This window comes from Lampris incognitus, chromosome 1 (assembly GCF_029633865.1).
Source record: "Lampris incognitus isolate fLamInc1 chromosome 1, fLamInc1.hap2, whole genome shotgun sequence".
Lineage (NCBI taxonomy): Eukaryota > Metazoa > Chordata > Actinopteri > Lampriformes > Lampridae > Lampris > Lampris incognitus.
Window position 1 is genome coordinate 102,371,360 of NC_079211.1, and position 21,827 is coordinate 102,393,186.

The 21,827-nt window shown below is 43.7% G+C and overlaps 1 protein-coding gene across 1 annotated transcript; it reads right to left on the reverse strand.

The window, feature by feature from the left end:
• Positions 1-3,144: 3,144 nt before the first annotated feature.
• On the reverse strand, positions 3,145-18,826 carry prodhb (proline dehydrogenase (oxidase) 1b). Its single transcript, XM_056293328.1, has 13 exons — positions 18,434-18,826; positions 15,665-15,699; positions 15,431-15,580; positions 14,839-14,903; positions 14,598-14,714; positions 14,292-14,365; positions 11,795-11,879; positions 10,166-10,258; positions 9,353-9,499; positions 8,454-8,629; positions 7,476-7,574; positions 5,108-5,196; positions 3,145-4,001 (listed from the first exon to the last, which is right to left on the reverse strand). The coding sequence occupies exons 1-13, from the start codon at positions 18,727-18,729 to the stop codon at positions 3,811-3,813; spliced, it is 1,617 nt and encodes a 538-aa protein (XP_056149303.1). The 5' UTR covers positions 18,730-18,826; the 3' UTR covers positions 3,145-3,810.
• Positions 18,827-21,827: the final 3,001 nt, after the last annotated feature.

Consider the following 21,827-nt stretch of genomic DNA (forward strand, 5'->3'; position numbering starts at 1 on the left):
AGAGACTGTGTGATAAGTGACATGAACCGCTACACACATCCACGGCAGGGACTCGAGAAATGCTTCGAGTGATCTATGTCTGATTGGTGAGTGATGGCAATGATGGAGGTGGCTCAACTTGACATTTGGTGTGTGAAACAAAACGTTTTTCCCCCACACCTGCACACAGTCATAGAAACACACTAACAGCCCCCCCGTATATATATATATATATATATATATATATATATCTCCAGCCATTATCCAAACCACTTATCCTGCTATCAGGGTCATGGCGATGCTGGAGCCTATCCCAGCAGTCATTGGGCAGCAGGTGGGGAGACACACTGGACAGGCCGCCAGTCCATCACGGATATATTTACATATGAAATCACACACCCAGCTGCGTTAACGTGCATGATTTAGCATGGCAGATTTTCTCTCTCTCTCTCTCTCTCTGAGCTTTTGATCATTTGTGTTCTGTTTTGACTCCCATCAGCCTCTGAGAGCCGTCGTCGCCTGTCCCATCTGTTGTGTTTACGAGTCATTTGTTCAGTTACTGATTCGTATCCATACTAAGAGGGAATTCCGTCGGTACAGAACGGGACCCGAACTCTGGAGTCAACTCAGCCCAGTGATTCATGACATTGGTTTCAAAGAAGGCCTAGATGGGATGAGCGTAACATATTTCTGTTGCGGCTAACCTCGTTGTTGACTGATGCAGGCAAACCGGAGACAGAACGCCAGCTCAGAAGAGGTTGGTTGATCTGGTTAAAGAGTCTTAATGTGGAACTATTTCCCATGTATGAAAGCTGGGTGAGAATTCCAGTTTGCACAACTACTCCGGCACAATTGGTCTTTCTTACTGTATGTAGAGTCAACAGACACCTGAGCTCTATGTAATGAGAGTCATTTTGTTTCATATTCACTCCAATCTCACATTCACACAAAGGTGTGCTTAGTTAAAATGACAAATGCCACTTTTGGCCAGGAAAGACAAAACAGTGTAAGCAGTCTTTTGTCAGAAATTTGGGAAAAGTTAGCCTAACCTTAAATGTTATCCACATAATTTACTTCCGGCTTGGTCGGGCGTCCCTACAAACACAATCGGCCGTGTCTGTGGGTGGGAAGCCAGATGTGGGTATGTGCCCTGGTCACTGCACTAGCGCCTCCTCTGGTCGGTCGGGGCTCCTGTTCAGGGGGGAGGGGGAACTGGGGGGGAATGGCGTGACCCTCCCACGTTCTATGTCCCCCTGTTGAAACTCCTCACTGTCAGGTGAAAAGAAGTGGCTTAGAGGATGTAATCAATGTATTGGAGGAGGCATGTGGTAGTCTGCAGCCCTCCCCGGATCGGCAGAGGGGGTGGAGCACCGACCGGGATGGCTCGGAAGAGTGGGGCAATTGGCCAGATACAATTGGGGAGAAAAAGGGGGGGGGGGTATGTTATCCACATAATAGCTAAGAAGGCCACATCTTGCAAAATTCTCCATAAATGCTCACACAATAAAGTGTGTTAAACTGTAGTGTGCTTTTAGCTGTGACTTTTTCCCCAGATGATGGGATCGGGTTAACACTTTAATCACTTCACTGTGATTATGACAGCCGCAGCGCAAACATTTAAGTCAAACCGATGAAAAATGCACACATTTGGGCCAACTTTCTTTATCTCTGCGCACTGTCTGCCAGTAATTTCTCAGTGTGCTGTCCAAAGAATAGAGGTAAAACTCCTTCGCCGGCTCAAAGGCACAGCGTTCCAAGACTGTTCATCTAGTAGCAAACAAACAGGCACTGATTAGAAAGGGAAGTGTCCGCTGCAGCACACACTGCAAGCTGCCACGGCGTCGTAAAGAGAACGCCGTCAGAGGCTGTCGTGGTGTATGCAACCGTGCTCCAGAAGGAAACACTGCAGCGAGCTCCCGTTGAACCGAAACCGCGAACCCAAGGGCGTAGCCAAGCAAACAGTGTGAGGCGCCGAGGGCGTGTGGCCGCTGCTGCAAGGCCCACAGAGAAGTGGTTCTGTATGCCATCCTTCAAGCCTTGCTTAATGCAGTGTCAACATTCATTATGTAAAGTAAATTAGCTCTAGTGGCATCTATTCCATGCCTGCATGCTTTAATGTGGAGAAAAGCGTGAGTAAGTCCCGTCCTAACCAATGTGGACCAACTTGCAATTTCTAGTGGGTTTTTTACACCACATTTTAGCATTTTAGATAGTGAAACAGAGCTGCTGACTAGAGAAATTCCAGCATCCCTTAAGAAGGGATTTGTCGGCAAATTTATACCCATAGGCACAGCTTACATCAAAAGTAGATTTGATGCTTCCATCAAAAGTAGATTTGATGCTTAATTAAACCAATAGAATACAGCCAAGACGACAGCTCCGCGGCACTGCGGCTCAGCAAAATTCCACAGCCACCAAAGTTTCTTTTGGGTAGTGATTCATGCATCCAATTTCTGTGATCTGTATTGAGTTCAGCATCGTGGGTAATTAAATGATGGTGTAGAGAGCGGCTGTTGCCAGATGACAAAGCCATAATCATCATGAAGCTTGATTACTTTCTGACAGAAATAATAATTGTGCATCGATAGGATGGCAGAAGGGAGCCCCAAATTAGAATTCACAACGAGCCAAGCCGTTCAAAGTCACAATGGCGTCTTCAACAATACTTTCAGTTCTCTGTTTGACAGACTTCCACAGAGTTTGAGGTAGATATTTGCATATGTAGAAATTTATTTTTAGGAAAGTTTCAACCAATAACAAAGTGTCACTTGAAAAAGAAAATCAACAGCAATTCTTGCAGTACATGTACAGGCTACAATCAGAAGCATCTACACATTAAAAACAACAGAAAAAAGTATTTACTGATTCAATATCTGGATAAAAATAGTTATAATCCAAGTGACATGGAGAAAGTGCAACCTAAAAACTTTCCCGAAAGGGTCAATTTGGTAAAACCAATCTCACCAAATCGCTCTTTGGATATTGTATTACACCATAAAAACACAGAAACAGACTCATCCATTAAACACTTTATACTTTATGTTCTTTTCAAACAGCTCCCTGAGCAGGATTATCATTAAGCCTCTGTAATTACCGTGACAATACAGCCTTATTTGACGCAGAACACGCTTTGCTCAGCCATCGTTTTGCAGTCTCACCGACTCTAAAATACATCGTTCTAAACTAAACCCATAAACAGTTCACCATCACAAATATGCAGAAAGACCTCCTCCGGGTGTTGTGTGGTTCTCCTCCAGAGTCACAAACATATTATAGGGGAAAGAATAGTGATGTACCCTTTACTGTCACTTAAATCAAGTCTGTTATTTTATTATTGTCGCCCCTCTCTCCAAGATAGATCGTGATGAAGTCTTTCTCGGCTTGCGTTGACATTTGAGGCGGTCCTTTTGGAGTAGTAAAGATGCCTGCTTGATGGATACCAAGCTGGGCTCTGTGGACGCTGAGAGGACAGCGTGGGGAATGCATACAGAGGCAGAGAGGCGGAGGATGAAACCCGACAGCCTGGGAAGACGGGAGGCGAAGAATGGAAGAGGTGGGGGGTGTGGACATGAGGGAGATGAAGGTGAGTGAAAAAGAGACAAATAATGAGGGCGAGAATGGGAATAGGCAATACAGGAAGGACATTAGGAATGGATCAAAAATAAAAAGGAGAAAAAGAGATAGATGGTCAGAGGCAAAGCCAATCGGCATAGCGATGTACACAGACCAGGGTTGCACAGAGGATCTAGGGAGAGAGACTGAGGAAAAGAGCTGCAGTAATAGCGGCAGGGGCAGCGGCTGACCAGGGAGGATGGATGTCTCCTGTGTCTCTCAGAATATGGGTCTGTAGAGGAGCTCCCCGGAGGCCAGTCTGCGCCTCAGTTCCCTCCACAGCAGCTGCCTCTCCTTCAGGGCCCCCTTCATGAAGCCACGGTTCTCCTGGGCCCTCCGCGACAGATAGGGGATCACCTCATTCACTGGCCCATAGGGAACATATTTATAGACGGGAAAGCCAGCCTGACCTGGGAAGTTGAGAGGAGTTGGGGAATGAGAATAGAAGTGCAGAGAAGGATTTTTTTTTTTCTTCAGTGAAATAAATGAAGATGTATAAGGTAAGTTGTAAAAGTTTTTTTTCCCCTCCAATTGTACTTGGCCAATTACCCTACTCTTCTGAGCCATCTCGGTTGCTGCTCCACCCCCTCTGCCGATCGGGGGAGGGCTGCAGACTACCACATGCCCCCTCTGATACATGTGGAGTCACCAGCCGCTTCTTTTCACCTGACAGTGAGGAGTTTCACCAGGGGAAGTAACGCGTGGGAGGATCCCGCTATTCCCCCCAGTTCCCCCTCCCCCCCAAACAGGTGCCCCGACTGACCAGAGGAGACGCTAGTGCAGTGACCAGGACACATACCCACATCCGGCTTCCCACTCGCAGACACGGCCAATTGTGCCTGTAGGGACGCCCGACCAAGCTGGAGGTAACACAGGGATTCGAACTAGCAATCCCCATATTGGTAGGCAACAGAATAGACCGCTACGCTACCCGGATGCCAAGAATGTTTTGTCTGTCTGGGTGGATGGATAGATGGATGGATGGGTGGGTGAGTGAGTGATGGATTAATAGACATTTATACCCATCTGCACTGTATCAGATTTGTTCTAATTCCTGTACAAATTCAATTAAACAACTGGCACTCTGAAATTTAGCAAATTAGACGCCTCTCTGTTTACAGCGATAGCGGCCAAATCCATTCCAGGTCAGTCAATCCAGGCTTGCTGCCCATCGCTGCCACATTAGTGTCCCTTACTAACATACAAAGTCCCAGAAGCAGACTACGGCAGTTTGCTAAGCAGACCCGTTGATAAGGAGAAACCTCAGTCGATGTGTCACATGTATGGGTTGGTCTGTTGCAGACTGACTGCGACATGTGCACAGGAACGTGCGGTCAGCTAGGTCCACATGTGTAAATGTAAGGTCAGCACAAACACAGGGGGATAGCTACTGAGGAAAGCGATTTGTACTAATCCTACAGAGGCCAGACAGAGGGGTCAAAATAACAGACTTATGTAAGATAGTAAAGGTCAGGGTTTGTGTGTGTGTGTGTTTCTGTATCTGCACTTCTCTTACCCAGTGGGAAGCTAATCTGGTCACACATGCCCAATAGTTGGCCAAAGGACACCTTGTTCTCTGTAGGGGCCAGACCCATTTCATTCATTCTGCATCAGAATGTAAAAGTGACAGAGAGAAGAAGAAGAGACAAAAAAGAGAGAAGAAATACGGATGAACTGGAACAAAGAATGACAGAGAGGGAAAGCAGAGTGATGCAAGAGAGGAGAGATAGAAAGAAAGCAAGGATTCAAGGTTAAAGGGAGAGCAAGGGCGAAGGAGGAAGAAAGTAAAAATAGGAGGATGAGTGAGAGCGGGAGAAAGATACGGATGGAGATGAGATGAAAAATGGAGAAAGAGAGAACCGGGAGAAAAGAAATGAAAAGGGAAGATTAAAAAATGATGTGAAAAACGTCACGTCTGTCACTTGAAAGGAGTGTGAAAGCACATATGCTTTTATCCAGCACTACTTACAGAGTCAGCAATAAGCACTGTCAACATAGAGGCATCTCAGAGCACTAAATAATCATGCAAAAGGGCATTTTATGTCAAGGGCAGTTAGTATACAGTATGTAATGTAATAGGTAGGTCACCAAGATATATGTAGGCAAGTAATAGGAGATTCAAATTACAAATTAGTTTGACAATATCAGGGATCAGTAGAAAAGTCATGCTTTGGCCTGGTCCACACTGCTTATCTCCACCTGTGTGTGATGGCTGCCTCGCTGCACGGCTGCAGCTCGCATACCTCCGGTGTCCACACAGACGGCATTGCTGCTGCTGCGCTGCTACTGCCAGCCCTATCTGTCTACACTGAGTTTGCCTTTGATAATGGCCATCAATAATCGAATGTTTCATTTCATTAGAAATGTCATTTATATTTAGTTAAAGACAGAAAAATGTTCACTTTCTCCTAACATGTAATTGCTGAAATGGTTAAAATGATATTTTTTTCATGTCCGTGGCATATTCTACAGTATAGATATTGAAACTACAGTGAAAGGTGTCAGTTATGTAATGTTGCTGGTATGATGTCAATATGACTATCAGCAGATCATTTTCACTGTCTATTTTTGCTGAGAATGACGTGCCTCACAGAGAGAAAATAGGTTTGATGCCGAAACTCTAGATGACGAGCCGCGCTGCTCGCATGGGCTTGTGTGGCTTCTCTAACATGTTAACATGGGCGTCAAAAAGCAAATCGTTCCATGGCGCACTAGTGGTGCTCAGGTAGGTTGTGTGGCCCGGGCCTTAGAGACCAACTATGGGTTCAGGTAGGCCTGGAAATTGGAACTTTCTTCAAAATTCTTCATTCAAGAATAGGCTTTTCTTGACTGAAGCGAGTCTGTCGCTCTGATCGAAACCAGGACTATTTTGGGGCCAGGTGAGAGAAAAGTAGAGCGCAGCCCTTTTTAGGTGTACGACAGCCTTTCAGAGACAGAACATAGAGGGTGAACAGATGTGTATATGTTGATATGGGATTGTAGTGGGGTTGTAAGTTGGAACAGTTCGTTGAACTGCCCGGAAGGAAAGCAGCAAGGTTTTGAACTTTATGCAAACAGCAACCAGGAGCCAATGTACAGATACAAAGAAAGGCAAGATGGGTATGCATCTTGGAGGGTTGAAAACCAAGTATGCAAGATTGTACTGGATTTTCTGCTGTGGTTGGAATGCATGGGCTGGAAGATCAGCGAGATGTGGTGGTAGAGCTTTCATACGATGAACAGGGCAGAGCAGCAGAAATAGGAGAGAGCTGCAAGGTGGTCAAAAAATGAGAGCCGGTTATCTGTCATAATCTGAGGTTCTTTGTGGATCCAGAGGGTATGACTGTCAATGTACCAAACCTGATCGATATGTCCCTGGTGATAGGGGACTTAGAAGGGATGATCAGCAGCTCAGTTTTGAACAAGCTGGGCTTGAGGTGCTGTTCTCTTATCTAAAGTGATATGTCACTGAGGCAGGCAGCAACTCCTGCAGCAACCTCAATGTCTTGTGGGGGAAAAGAAAGGTAGAGCTGGGTGTTATTGGTGTAGTGCGATAGGAGTAAGTAATTGCGTGTGAAGATGCCTGGGCTAAGAAAGGTATACAGTGTGAACAACATGGTGCTGAGCAGTGAGCCTTGAGGTACGCCTGTTGTAATTTTTCGGAAGGACGGACACCTGACCCCTTAAATGACAAATATTCAGCATCAACAACAGAATCTTGTAATTCAGTGTCAAATGACACATGAATGAACAAAACCACAAAAGGAAAATGTGCATAAGTACTACTAAACTGAAACTGTATACACAGACTTTGGCTTATAGATAAATGTGTAAACCTGGATATGAAATTAATTCTCTGAGTGTTTGGGTGAGAGGACAAAACAGAAAGAGTGACAAGGACTTACCGCCAAAGGGTGTATTTCACTGTGTCCTCATTATGGGAAGCAACCATGACACTGGCCTTTCTGTTGAGTGCAACTTCATCCAGCACATAGTCGAGACACCTTATGCCCACAAGCATACGCATGTGTGTTCTCACACACAAACATACACACACACACACACACACACACACACACACACACACACACACAAACAAGGCAGGAAATTAAATTGTACCAGAGTCTTTGACACGTCAGTGAACCCTTTCTAGACCTTGTCTGGGAACTGTGAACTGCCACTAACGTGATTTCTTTCTACTAGGAAAGTGCTGGAAAAGATTAAACTATGGTATATTGGTATGGTACATTTAATGTAAAAAGATTTTGGGATTATTTTTGCTACATAATTTTTCTAAATAAAATACTGTCGATAAAACAGTGTTTAATTCATCATCATTAATAAAATGATGTGAGTATGATCAAGTAATAAAAATATCCAAACATCCATGTCCGTCTGTACCTCTGCACCTGGTCACAGAAAGTACACAAGTTCAGTACATCCTTCAGTCAAAAAAGCACGAACTCATCCTTGAATAAGGTATTCAACTCACAGCTCATTCGGTAAAAATAGTGCCACCCATTGTGAATGTATGAAGAAAAAAAATCACTATATATAAAGGGTTGAAAACAAGGGATTATCCCCCACGAATGATGCTGTGACCCCCTTTTATTGAGGTAATGACAGTGGTAATGTGTCAACAACATTATGTAAATTGGCTGAACATGTAAGTGGGTGCAGCATAATGCTTTCAGAGACAAAAATGTTCAGATGGGGGAATGTCTGTGCCTAATTTCAAGAAGATGGCAACAATGCTGAGTAATGTTATGCTTGTTTAAAATGTGAGATCTTTTTAGCCTGCAGGGGTTGGCCAAAAAATTTTTTTAAAAATATATATATATACACACATGAAAGTTATCTAGTGGGCTGCATCATTTCCTTACCTGTGGTACATCCTATTGGTGGACTCGTAGTCGGGGTTGATAGGATCCTCGTAGCCAATCTCCTTAGCCCTCTCTCTCTCCTGGTACATGTAGGCCCCACGCACCAGCTTGGCCCCAAAGCACCAGCCCTCCCGGCGAGACAGCTCCACGTCCATGGTTACACTGTCATAAGCCTCCTGCAGTCAGAGAAAGGGAAACATTACCAAGTTAAAAACTCATCTTTGGGGTGTCTGGGTAGCGTAATGGTCTATTCCGTTGCCTATCAACACAGGGATCTCTGGTTTGAATCCCCGTGTTATCTCGGGCTTGATTGGGCATCCCTACAGACACAGTTGGCTGTGTCTGCGGGTGGGAAGCTGGATGTGGGTATGTGTCCTGGTCGCTGCACTGGCACCTCCCCTGATTGGCCGGGGCACCTGTTCAGGGGAGAGAGGGAACTGGGGGGAATAGCGTGATCCTCCCATGTGCTACGTCCCCCTGGAGAAACTCCTCACTGTCAGGTGGAAAGAAGCGGCTGGCGACTCAACATGTATTGGCGGAGGCATGTGGTAGTCTCGAGCCCTCCCTGGATCGGCAGAGGGGGTGGAGCAGTGACCGGGACGGCTTGGGAGAGTGGGGTAATTGGCCAGGTACAATTTGGGAGAAAAGGGGATATATATATATATATATATATATATATATATATATATATATATATATATATATATATATATATATATAATCTTTCTCAATAGGCCATGCAGAGGAAAAATAACATTTAGCTTCCTATGAAACTAACAACTTTCAAAGCCAAGGACACATATATGTAGCTATTGTGTTAGAACAGCAAGAAGGAAAAGGTAATATGTAGAACGTTTTTCTCACAATCATCCACACATGTATTTTCAGTGGACTCTGACCTTGAGGTAGCATTGGTAGGTGTTGAAGATAATAGGCTTCTTTTTGTTGAAGATTCTTTGCATCTCCAGTGTCAGCCTGCTGATCGCTGGTTGGAAATAGGTCTGCTCCGCGTCAACCATCAAGCGCACACCATTGTCTTTTGCATGCTGGGATACAAAGGGATTCAGTGTGTGTGCTTGAATCCATTAATGATGCAGTAGCGATGTTTTATCCAAGACAGCCAATGCGGCTTATTAAATGTAAGCTTTATCAGTGACAATGACAGAGTGGCGTTCCCTTTCTTTGTCTACATGAAACCTTAAAAATGGTGTTTAATTAGCTTTCTTGATTTTTCCCTTCTCCAGCATGCTAATGGTTCATTCCAACCCAGTTCTCTGTTCTCAGATTATTGCTGCTACCATAATGAGGATAATAGAGCAGTTATTCTTCATTCTGATGGGTATGATGGTGATGTATCGAATCATTGAATTGGGTTTATAAAATGATAAATTTTCCTTTATAAATGCATACTTAATCAATAAATTAAAAAAACTGAAAATTCAAAAAGGCTGCTTAAGCATACAGTTACCACAACCATTATCATGGCAACCAATTAAGCACTTCTTTATCAATCACACTGTTAACTAAAACCATTAGGCACATTCTTGGACACTCTTTTCTCCAGGGTTGGGATGTGTCCCGTTCACTCATAGTCAATATTCCATGTACCTTTTGCCTTTTAAGCAACTTCAAAAGTTTGGAGGCACTGAAGTGCTGGTGACCTGATATGAAAACACAAAGTTAAAGTTCTGTTTGCATATATAAGTGCTTACATTAGCCAGGACATCCATGCGCTGTAGCATCCTCTTCAACTGATTTTCCTCCTCAGCGGTGAACTTCACCAAAAGCGGCTCCAGCTGACTTATCTGGGCAGAAAACCCAGGAGACCACCCACTATGAGAGTAACAGTCCCCATATTACACAGCAAAAGGCCCATTGGTGCTTCTTACACTATCCCTCGGTCAACCTTAAACTTTTTCCTAGGATTTCATTAATCCAATGTTTGCCTTCACAAGAAGTTCACAGGTTCCACACAGTACTCTGGTTTAACCCCAAGGATTACTCAAGTTTTGAAGAAGAGCCATGCAAAGTTGGGGTTAACTTTACTGACGTGCAGGCCCAGTTATAGCAGGACCCAACCCATTTTGGAATTGGCAAGTGTGAGATTTTAGCTGAAGTATTAAGTCAACCTACAGGGAAGTCAACCTTAGGTTAGGTCAGAGATTGGGCTGCCTGAAAAGTGACAATTTGTTTTCAAATAACTTGTGTTACGAACCCTGACATTCATAAACTTAAATTTGCACTTGCTTTAACAGTTCTATATTGATTTTTTTCTATGGCGGCAATAAATCCATTAGACCTACCATCATTAGAAGCCTGCAATGATCCGATACTCGCTACAAGAAGTGAGTGGGGTGTCAAGCCACCATGACATATCCACACTGATTTTGTTTAAATCCTGCAGAATCAACTGAAGACCAAACAAATGGTTTTGGCTTCAGAAGCTGTAGTAACACTTGACCTACGGTCGTGTTATGTTCAGTGCAAAAGCACCTCAAAATGTAAAACACTGACTGCAGACAAACCACATTAATCAACTTGCACCATAAAAAATGTGCAGATATATGGAAACAACTGATTGGTTCTCATCCAAGTATAAAGACATGGACTATAGCTTGTGTACATAATGGGACATATTTTTTATGTCACACCAAAGAAACTATGACATAGTAACCCATCACCGCGGTAAAATGTTGGTGCCTGGGCTGCTGACACTTCAAATCTGCTGCCAGCACAGCGACACCAAAATCAGAAGCATCAAATAATGCAGGTGTACTATACTGTCACTGCGAGAGCATTATGGACATGGACTCACAACTGATGATTTTGAAACGTTCTGCTAGCTACTCTGACTTGCAGTGACTCAGTTTAATTCAGTATGTCACAAAAACAGTGTTTGAAAAGCTTCTACCTATAACTAGAAATTATTAAGAGGCAAAAAGAAATGAATATTTTTTGATCAAAACAGAAAAGCATAAATGCATACAAATTCAAACTATAATATAAATTATAATATAAATTGAATAAAAAGGGCAGCTTGGGAAAAAAAACTACAAGAAGAGAGTAAATAAACAAAAGAGGCTGCTAGCTGGGTATAATGAAAGGGGGAAATGACTTCACAGAGACAGAACAGTGGTTACAGCCTGCTGTTGAAAGTGGCAGTCGTCCTACTGTAAATAGCAGACTAGTGTAATTACAGCATGGGCTTATCCCTCTCAAACTCACAGCCCCAACTGAACAACATACCGTACAAGATGAATGAACCCAAGCAGTCTTTTTGGGTCGAGATAATCGCTTTTGATTTTTTTTTTTACTCTCGTTTGTGTTTTGGTGCTACTGACCTCTAGGTTTGGGACGACCAGCAGGTCTGCTGTGTTTGTTCTGTCGTCTATCAGACCGTTCCAGTCCAGAATATCAATGGTGCCGCTGGCAGAGCAGAGGACAGCAAAAATCACAGCACAAAGAAGAGTATTTACAAAGTATTCTCGGTTGTATTTGACATAGTTTGGACAGCGGATGGTTAGGGCTGGGTGTCGCCACTGATTCCCCGAACTGATTCGATTCCAGTTCACAAGGTCCCAAATCAATTCGATGTAATATATATTCAGTTAGGCATATTTCAGTTCCAGTACCAATGTTGCTTGGATATGAAAGAGATTCTCAGACAACTAATGCTGTAAATTGTACAAGGAACCCTCTAACCTGCTGCATTGTTAAAAATATTAATGTTAGGGGCGTCCGGGTGGCGTAGCGGTCGAATCCCCATGTTACCTCCGGCTTGGTCGGGCCTCCCTACAGACACAATCGGCCGTGTCTGCAGGTGGGAAGTCGGATGTGGGTATGTGTCCTGGCCACTGCACTAGCGCCTCCTCTGGTTGGTAGGGGCACCTTTTCGGGGGGGGGGGGGGGGGAATAGCGTTATCCTCCCACGTGCTACGTCCCCCTGGCGAAACTCCTCACTGTCAGGTGAAAAGAAGCGGCTGGCGACTCCACATGTATGAGAGGAGGCATGTGGTAGTCTGCAGCCCTCCCCGGATCGGCAGAGGGGTTGGAGCAGCGACTGGGACGGCTTGGAAGAGTGGGGTAGTTGGCTGGATACAATTGGGGGGGGTATTAATGTTGACATTAAGAACTGAATTGACCCCAAAGCAGTTTCCAGTCTGTAATTTCTGTTTCACATGTCAACAGGTAAAAAAAAGTAAAGTAAAATAAAAGATCAATTCAGGGATTAGAGAAATCGATAATCAGATCGTTATGATGAAGATCGTTTTGAGTCGGGAAAACGAATAATTGAGCCCAGCCTGACTGATGATGAGCACTACCTGCCAAAGTGGACTGAGAGTCAAAAGAAGAGGACGATATAGGGGAAATTAATACATCTCATGAAGGCAGCGAGCTTGTCTGTGATGATGAAAGTGCTCTGGGAGCTCACAGAGGCATCGGACAATGCAGCAGTCTGCTCTGAAAAGTGCTGTCATCCTACTGCGTAACTCATTTCTTCATACACAGAAAGACATCATCCATGAGTCAACCAAACATTTTGCTTTGCTTTCAATGAAAGTGTATCATGCTTTATTTTTCTGTGAGGTATTTCTGTTTAAAAACAGAGGTTAGCGATGGATTTGTTTTTCTCCATTTTTAGTGCGTTTGTGCATGTCAGTCCATAGGTGTCCTATTTTCATCTTTTTTTGGGGGGAATTTTTCCTCCTTTTTCTCCCCAATTGTATCCAATTACCCCACTCGTCTGAACCGTTCCGGTCGCTGCTCCAGCCTCTCTGCCGATCCGGAGAGGGCTGCAGACTACCACAAGCCCCCTCCCATACATGTGGAGTCGCCAGCCACTTTTTTTCACCTGACAGTGAGGAGTTTCGCCAGGGGGATGTAGCACGTGGGAAGATCACGCTATTCCCCCTGGTTCCCCCGAACAGGCGCCCCGACCGACCAGAGGAGGCGCTAGTGCAGCGACCAGGACACATACCCACATCCGGCTTCCCAACCACAGACACAGCCAATTGTGTCAGTAGGGACGCCTGACCAAGCCGGAGGTAACACGGGGATTTGAACCGGGATCCCTGTGTTGGTAGGCAACGGAATAGACTGCTATTCTACCCGGACACCCAGGTGTCCTCTTATTAACATAATGCTACAACAGCTGATATACAGCTAATCAAATTTTAGCTTCTTAGCTTTGAAATTGAACGGCAAAGATTGTTGTGACATCGCAAGGTCTGTGTACTTAAACAAATCATGTTTAGTATTCCATTAGTATATATATCCATACAAAAACACACATCCCAGCAACCTGCACCTGCCAACTTTAAGACTCTGCCTACAATCACCTCTTGTTTTCTTATTCATCTGTCTACATGGATTAGACTTTACCTGACAAAATATTATGACAGTTTTGCTGAATATTGCCATTTCAGCCTGAACGTGATCATGTGGCCAAAGCTTGTATTCTACAATAGGTTTTATTCATTTATTGTCAATTTGCTCATACATGCTTTGAACAAATGGAATCAATTATTTTCCCAATGTAACCATTAAAAGAACCAATTTAAGAAGCTCTCTGAAATACTCCTTTTGTACAACACTGAAACTGCAGGGTCAATATTGAGATCAGAGTTGTTATTTTTCCCCAATTATTTCACAACTCTAATACTGAGTCTTACTACTGATTCAAAGTCATAGCAAAATAAATAGACCAGTGGTGAAACTATATTTAGGCTGTATTTAAAGTCCCTGACCAGCATGCACTGTAGTTTCCCACTACCACAGTGTATTAGGACCTGCTGCAGCACCAAATCCACTAACTACAGCCAGTGTGCATGCACTTACCCAGAGGATGCCTGTTTGCCATCAGTAAACCAGCCGTAGAAGTCACCTTTTGCACCCAGCCTGTTCAGGAATTCCTAGACAGAGACGAAACTTGATCTGTCATAATGCACACAAGGATGTCCTCATTATCCTTATATGTTATAAGGCTTAGCAGATGGGCAATGACATCAACTGTAACATTACGTAGAGGTTGTGCAAGTCAAAAGACGAGTTAATGCTCTTCCGATATGGAGTTGTGGAGTCATTTTCCATTAGAGAAGTATACAATCAAACATCCTCAAACTATAGAGGGAGAGCATAGTTCACCTGAAGGTCTTGCAGATCCAGCCTCTGATCCAATGCCTCTATGCCATCTTTCCCCTGCTGTGCCGCCAGGAAGTTGAAAAATCGACGCCATTTCATCAGAACTTCTGAGAACTGGAGCTTTAGAGAGCAAGAGGAAGCAACAGAGGAAACGGAAAAATATGACAGCCCACCCTTGTTAAGAAAAAAACTCCATCAGTTAAATTGGTTTACTGACCCTTTAATCACCCCTCTACCAGCCTACCAGGAATCGAGGTCGTCCCAATGCAGTCATTTTAATGGCAGAAAAGCCTTCAGTTGAACTTCTACCTGGGGGGGGGGGGGTGTCACATGGACTTGGCATTAAAATCAGTCAAATGGTGTAATTCCATAGATTGTAATATCATAGTAAAAGCATCGTTATGAGAAGCTGATGGGGTGGTGCATGCAAACAGATATTATTTAAATGAACCACCATGTGCATGGGTCAAGGTATATGTGCTATAACATGATTTGGCTCCCACTGCTCGAATGTTAAGTCAATGACTATGTTTATGAGTGATGCTATTTTGGGATTTTGCACATTTTTATCTGTGAATATTTATCAGATGATCTGTTAAACATTGGCATCAAAGCGGTGCAGCTGTGCTGTGCTTAGTTGAGCAGGTGTTATCCTTAACTAGGATATACCATGTAAACAGGAAGTACTGAGTTCATGGATGCTATACCCTTTACAGTAAACAGCAAATATAAGAGCCAGGGTAGTACAGATATATCTTTGCTTCCCAGACCCAAGAAGAAAATATACCACTTGATGTACTTCTGTCATTGATAAGTCCCACATTCCATTGGCTTACCTGATGCCTTGATGCACTTGAGGAAGGTCTCCATGTGCTGGTCGCACTTGGCTTCATCTGAGAAGGAATAGGTGCATGCTCTAGCTGCACCCCCACGACGATCCCCAAACCCTCTAAGGGCTTTGTACTTGTTCTCCCTCTGGTCCACACCTTGGTTGAGAAACAAATTCGCATCCTCAAGCCATTCTTACATGTACCTGGTGCAACAAATGAAAACAAAGCAACGTTGCTTACCTTTGCTTTCTCTCCCCACGGCGGATGAACATAAGCTAAATTGAAAGGGAATAGAAGAGGACACAATAAGTTAGATTGCCGTAGATTTGGGTGACAAAAGAACTTTTAAATTGCATTGTAATTACAGCAAATGCCAGGCATTGTAGACTCTGATTTGTATCCTAGCCTTCTAACTGCATATGCTCTGGCCTGGAGGCAGTTGCTTGCCAGAGGTTCACTTCATGGTGACTGCACGTAACCCCCAAATAAACTGGGCTGTGACTTTGCCAGTGAGCTGACCTTCTCGTGGCACTGCTAGCTTCACAACCCAGCGGTATCCTGAACCAATCTTAGACAGCAATGAGGAGCTCATGTAACTGACTTCACATGACTGGGATATTGAGCATACTGGAAATTAGGAACATCGCTGACGTCAGTTTTAAAGTGTGGAGCAGGGGGGAATGCAGCGTAGGTGGACTTGTTTGTGGTTGTCAGTCATTCCATTCCTTGGAGGCGAGGAAAGAATTTCTACTCTCGGTATGTTTCCCCCTCTCCCTAAACATAACATTACAGTTGTCTATTTGCTGGGTAATTCCATTGTCTCTATCCACCCTTGTGCGACTAGTCGCTGACTAATGTTTTTGCTAGCTTGACAGATTATTGGAGTGCCTGTCAAACCCCGCTGCCTCGGATCAAACTGGCTTAAACAGCCTTGCTTTTCCACCTTGTGAATTGAAGATCCAGTGTTTGCCAAACACAAGGAAAAAAAAGTGCCACGCTGAGGTCTGATATATCTTTTAGTGGCTGAAAGTGGACACGCTTTCAACAAAAGCACACCCAGGCTGTAGTGAGATATATCCTTCTGTGCTGACACAGTTTGAAATAAGAAAACTGAGCTAAATGACACGTTCAAAGGGTGCAAAAAAAAAAAAAATGGCAGCAAATTGCAGCCAGGGAGTTTTTTTTTTCTTCTATTATAAGAATTGTGATATCGAGGAAAATAGCAGTGCGGCAAGTTGTGAGCTACGTGAAGTGAGATTACACTCAGCTAACACTGAGAGTCAACAGCCTTAATTGACATTGAGTCGTGTTCCCTATCAACAGGCTATATAAAGCCTTTTCATTTTACTGCGTCTGACCTCTGTAAAGCAACAGCAAGTGTTGGAGAGCAGAGATGTAAAATCCAGGTCCAGAAAGTAAAAAGTCCGAACCGTGTATTTGCTCCACCCATGTTACTAAACCAGTTGATTTCAAATAACTAATTTCCCCTACTTATTTGACGAGTGGTGTTGACTAGGATCTGCTGTTGTTGTACATGGGTGGAGCAAATACATGATTTGGATGTATACTTTCTGGACCTGATTTTTACACCCCTGTTGGAGAGATAAAAGACGGTCAGTTTATTTTAGCTAGATAACATACTTTTTTTCACGAAAGCGAACCAGTATATTTGTGGTGAGCCGATCTCTCTGCACTGGCATGCAAAAAAATATTTAATGAAGTAACTTACAACCCTGGAGTGTGTTGACAGTGAGCCATCCGTAAATGGGTCTACAAAACCAAATTCAATTTAGACCAAATGTGATGCCCTGGCTAGTGCCCACAGCGCAGACTTCAGTTCAATTAACGCTGCCCGGAGAGACTGGTTGCATGGGAGTTTTCCTGTCATCTAGGCTTGTGTCAAATAATAGCTCAGACAGCCTCCACATTGTGTTGGTTACCTAGTGACAGAATTCCTCAAGAGGAAGCGCTCCTTCACCGAGCCCACCTATCGGTGTGTTTTTTTTTTTTTCCTAACAGATTAAGGGGTATTAAATTCTAGGTTGTTCCCGGCATCAGCTGTGAGGAAAATAATTTGTATGATAATGCACTCTCGAGCTGGATGACAATTTAAAATTAAGAGGAAATGCAGGTCTGAGTTTGCTGAAGTCGATTTGGCTATTACCAGAACTCATCTTTTACTAACCACTTTTACAAACTAGTAACCCACCAGTTCTCTAGGGTTAATAGCAAAGCTAACTTATTAGGAGGCATATTACTGTCTGTCAAACTTTTACCACAATATGTGTCCTTCTAGTGACACAGAGTCCTAACAGAATTTTAATCCTCAATGCTGAAGAGAACATCTTGTCAATTCTAGATATTTAGCCAAGTAGGTTTGTACATGCAATGGATTTGACGTAGTGCAATGCACCTATAAAAACCACAAAGTCATCCCCCCCCCCCTTTTCCTCCCTGATTGTATCCGGCCAATTACCCCACTCTTCTGAGCCATCCCGGTTGCTGCTCCACCCCCTCTGCCACTCCGAGGAGGGCTGCAGTACATGCCTCCTCCAATACATGTGGAGTCGTCAGCCGCTTCTTTTCACCTGACAGTGAGGAGTTTCACCAGGGGGACGTAGCGTATGGGAGGATCACACTATTCCCCCTAGTCCGTCCGCCCCCCCCCCTGAACAGGCGCCCCTACCGACCAGAGGAGGCGCTACTGCAGCGACCAGGACACATACCCACACCCGGCTTCCCACCCGCAGACACAGCCAATTGTGTTTGTAGGGATGCCCGACCAAGCCGGAGGTAACGCGGGGATTTGAACCAGCGATCCCTGTGTTGGTAGGCAACGGAGTAGACCGCCACACCACCCAGACACTCAAAAGTCATTTTTCTATGAGCCAACTAATTATGAGACTGCAAACTAATTATGTAATATGTGATACATGTTTATGTGACACATATTTACCATTTTACAGGTTATGTCCACATAATGATATTGTAACACCACTACTTACTTACTCCTTCTCTTTCCTCTCAGCCTCCCCCTGGCTGATGTCTTCCTCAACACTGTAGTCCAGAACAGAGCCAACACCGAAGGCCTGGTTCTTTTGGAGCAGGGGCCTGATGGCCCGATGGTCCTCCCCAGCCACAAACTGACCATAAAACGTCATCTTCATGAACTGCTCAAAGGTCTTCTGGCCTAGGACCTTCTTACTAAAATCCATTATCTGGGAAAACAATAACAACAATAAAATCTGATGTAGTTTTTTGGGAAGCTTTACTGCTATGTTGTTGACCCAGATGTGTCCCAACATTTAAGTATGGCGAAATGATAATGGTATTTGTCTGTGGTGGGTCTTGAGGCTGGGTCTCATCTTATGGAATCTTGATAAAAATATTTAGAATCTACAGTTACCAGAAACGTTTAGTTGCAGTTATTGCTGCACGGGGGGGGGGGGGGTCACATACTTTTGCCACTCACAGATATGTAATATTGGATAATTTTCCTCAATAAATAAAAGAGCAGGTATAATATTTTGTCTCATTTGTTTAATTGGGTTCTCTTTATCTACTTTTCGGACTTATGTGAAAATCTGATGATGTTTTAGGTCATATTTATGTAGAAATATAGAAAATTCTAAAGGGTTCACAAACTTTCAAGCACTACTGTACATATTAACATGGGGCGGCACAGTGGCGCAGTGGTTAGCGTGCTCGCCTCACAGCAAGAAGGTCCTGGGTTCGAGCCCGGGGTAGTCCAACTTTGGGGACTGTCCTGGGTCATCCTCTGTGTGGAGTTTGCATGTTCTCCCTGTGTCTGTGTGGGTTTCCTCCGGGTGCTCCGGTTTCCTCCCACAGTCCAAAGACATGTAGGTCAGGTGACTCAGCCGTACTAAATTGTCCCTAGGTATGAATATGTGTGTGTGTGTGTGTGCCTGTGTGATGGTCTGGCGGCCTGTCCCAGGGTGTCCTGCTGCCCAATGACTGCTGGGATAGAATCCAGCATCCCCGCGACACTGAGAGCAGGATAAGCGGTTCGGATAATGGATGGGTGGATATTTATTAACATGTTTTTCATCTTCTCCTTGTGAGATAATTAATAACAATAAGCTAAAATAACATTCCAAAGAAAAATTAAAATCCGCATGTCACCATTTTAGACATTCAGGCCTACAGCCAATGCAATTAATTGGTGTTGGTCTAGATGTCCCTGGACAAAGAACTTTGACGTCAAAAGATGATTCTTACTCCTCTTTTCATGGAGTACTTTACTTAATCGTTGATTAAGATAACCGAAGTGCCAGCAAAAACTAGGTTATTTCAAAAGATAATCATGTTGTGTTGTGATAGGTCCCAAATCCTCCATGTTTAGAGCCAAAGTGATAGTCTGTGTGAAATTTTGCAACACCACTCAGGGGCCTGAATACTGATATCACAAGTGGACTATTACAAACCCCAATTCCAATGAAGTTGGGACGTTGTGTAAAATGTGAATAAAAACAGAATACAATGATTTGCAAATCCTTTTCGATCTATATTCAATTGAATACACTACAAAGACAAGATATTTAATGTTCAAACTGATAAACTTTATTGTTTTTTGCAAATATTCACTCATTTTGAATTTGATGCCTGCAACACGTTCCAAAGAAGCTGGGACAGGGGCAACAAAAGACTGGGAAAGTTGAGGAATGCTCAAAAAACACCTGTTTGGAACATTCCACAGGTGAACAGGTTAATTGGAAACAGGTGAGTGTCATGATTGGGTATAAAAGGAGCATCCCCGAAAGGCTCAGTCATTCATAAGCAAGGATGGGGCGAGGTTCACCACTTTGTGAACAACTGCGTGAGGAAGTAGTCTAACAGTTTAAGAACAACGTTTCTCAACGTACAATTGCAAGGAATTTAGAGATTTCATCATCTACAGTCCATAATGTCATCACAAGATTCAGAGAATCCGGAGAAATCTCTACACGTAAGCGGCAAGGCCGAAAACCAACATTGAACGCCTGTGACCTTCGACCCCTCAGGCGGCACTGCATTAAAAACCGACATCATTCTGTAAAGGATATTACCACGTGGGCTCAGGAACACTTGGGAAAACGATCGTCAGTTAACACAGTTCGTCGCTACATCTACAAGTGCAAGTTAAAACTCTACCATGCAAAGCCAAAGCCATACATCAGCAACACCCAGAAACGCCGCCGGCTTCTCTGGGCCCGAGCTCATCTGAGATGGACTGACGCAAAGTGGAAAAGTGTGCTGTGGTCTGACGAGTCCACATTTCAAATTGTTTTTGGAAATCATGGATGTCGTGTCCTCCGGGCTAAAGAGGAAAAGGACCATCCAGATTGTTATCAGCGCAAAGTTCAAAAGCCAGCATCTGTGATGGTATGGGGGTGTGTTAGTGCCCATGGCATCATGGGTAACTTGCACATCTGTGAAGGCACCATTAATGCTGAAAGGTACATACAGGTTTTGGAGCAACATACGCTGCCAGCCAAGGGACGTCTTTTTCAGGGACGCCCCTGCTTATTTCAGCAAGACAATGCCAAGCCACATTCTGCACGTGTTACAACAGCGTGGCTTCGTAGTAAAAGAGTGCGGGTACTAGACTGGCCTGCCTGCAGTCCAGACCTGTCTCCCATTGAAAATGTGTGGCGCATTATGAAGCGCAAAATACGACAACGGAGACCCCGGACTGTTGAGCAACTGAAGTCGTACATCAAGCAAGAATGGGAAAGAATTCTACCTACAAAGCTTCAACAATTAGTGTCCTCAGTTCCCAAACGCTTATTGAGTGTTGTTAAAAGGAAAGGTGATGTAACACAGTGGTAAACATGCCCCTGTCCCAGCTTTTTGGAACGTGTTGCAGGTTTCAAATTCAAAATGAGTGAATATTTGCGAAAAAACAATAAAGTTTATCAGTTTGAACATTAAATATCTTGTCTTTGTAGTGTATTCAATTGAATATAGGTCGAAAAGGATTTGCAAATCATTGTATTCTGTTTTTATTTACGTTTTACACAGCGTCCCAACTTCATTGGAATTGGGGTTTGTACATAACATCTGACGCACATCTTACTTTTTACAAACTCAAAAGTTTTAGCATTATACAGTGACTCCGTTGATTTTGAAAATTCTGTGATTAAATGGTTCTTAAAATGGAGTGAAGGGACCTCCAGGGTCCCCTTGTTGATATTCTAGCCAGTTCAGAGCAAATCAATGAATAGTTTAATCTCACTGTAATTTTTTGAATAGAAATAAAAAACGAGAGATTTTATAGTGTATTAATTATGACTCTAACCCAATTTATGTTCTGCATATTGTGTCTTTGTGGATTTAGAGAACACATATGACAGGGTGCCACGAGAGGAGATGTGGTATTGTATGAGGAAGTCATGAGTGGCAG

Coding starts and splice junctions, on each gene's coding strand:
- prodhb (XM_056293328.1), bottom strand. CDS start 18,729: ATGTTGGGACACATCTGGGTCAACAACATAGCAGTAAAGCTTCCCAAA. Junction 15,581..15,664: donor CGTGGGGAGAGAAAGCAAAG/GTAAGCAACGTT, acceptor TTCTCAACCAAG/GTGTGGACCAGAGGGAGAAC. Junction 14,904..15,430: donor CAAGTGCATCAAGGCATCAG/GTAAGCCAATGG, acceptor CCCCCCCCCCAG/GTAGAAGTTCAACTGAAGGC.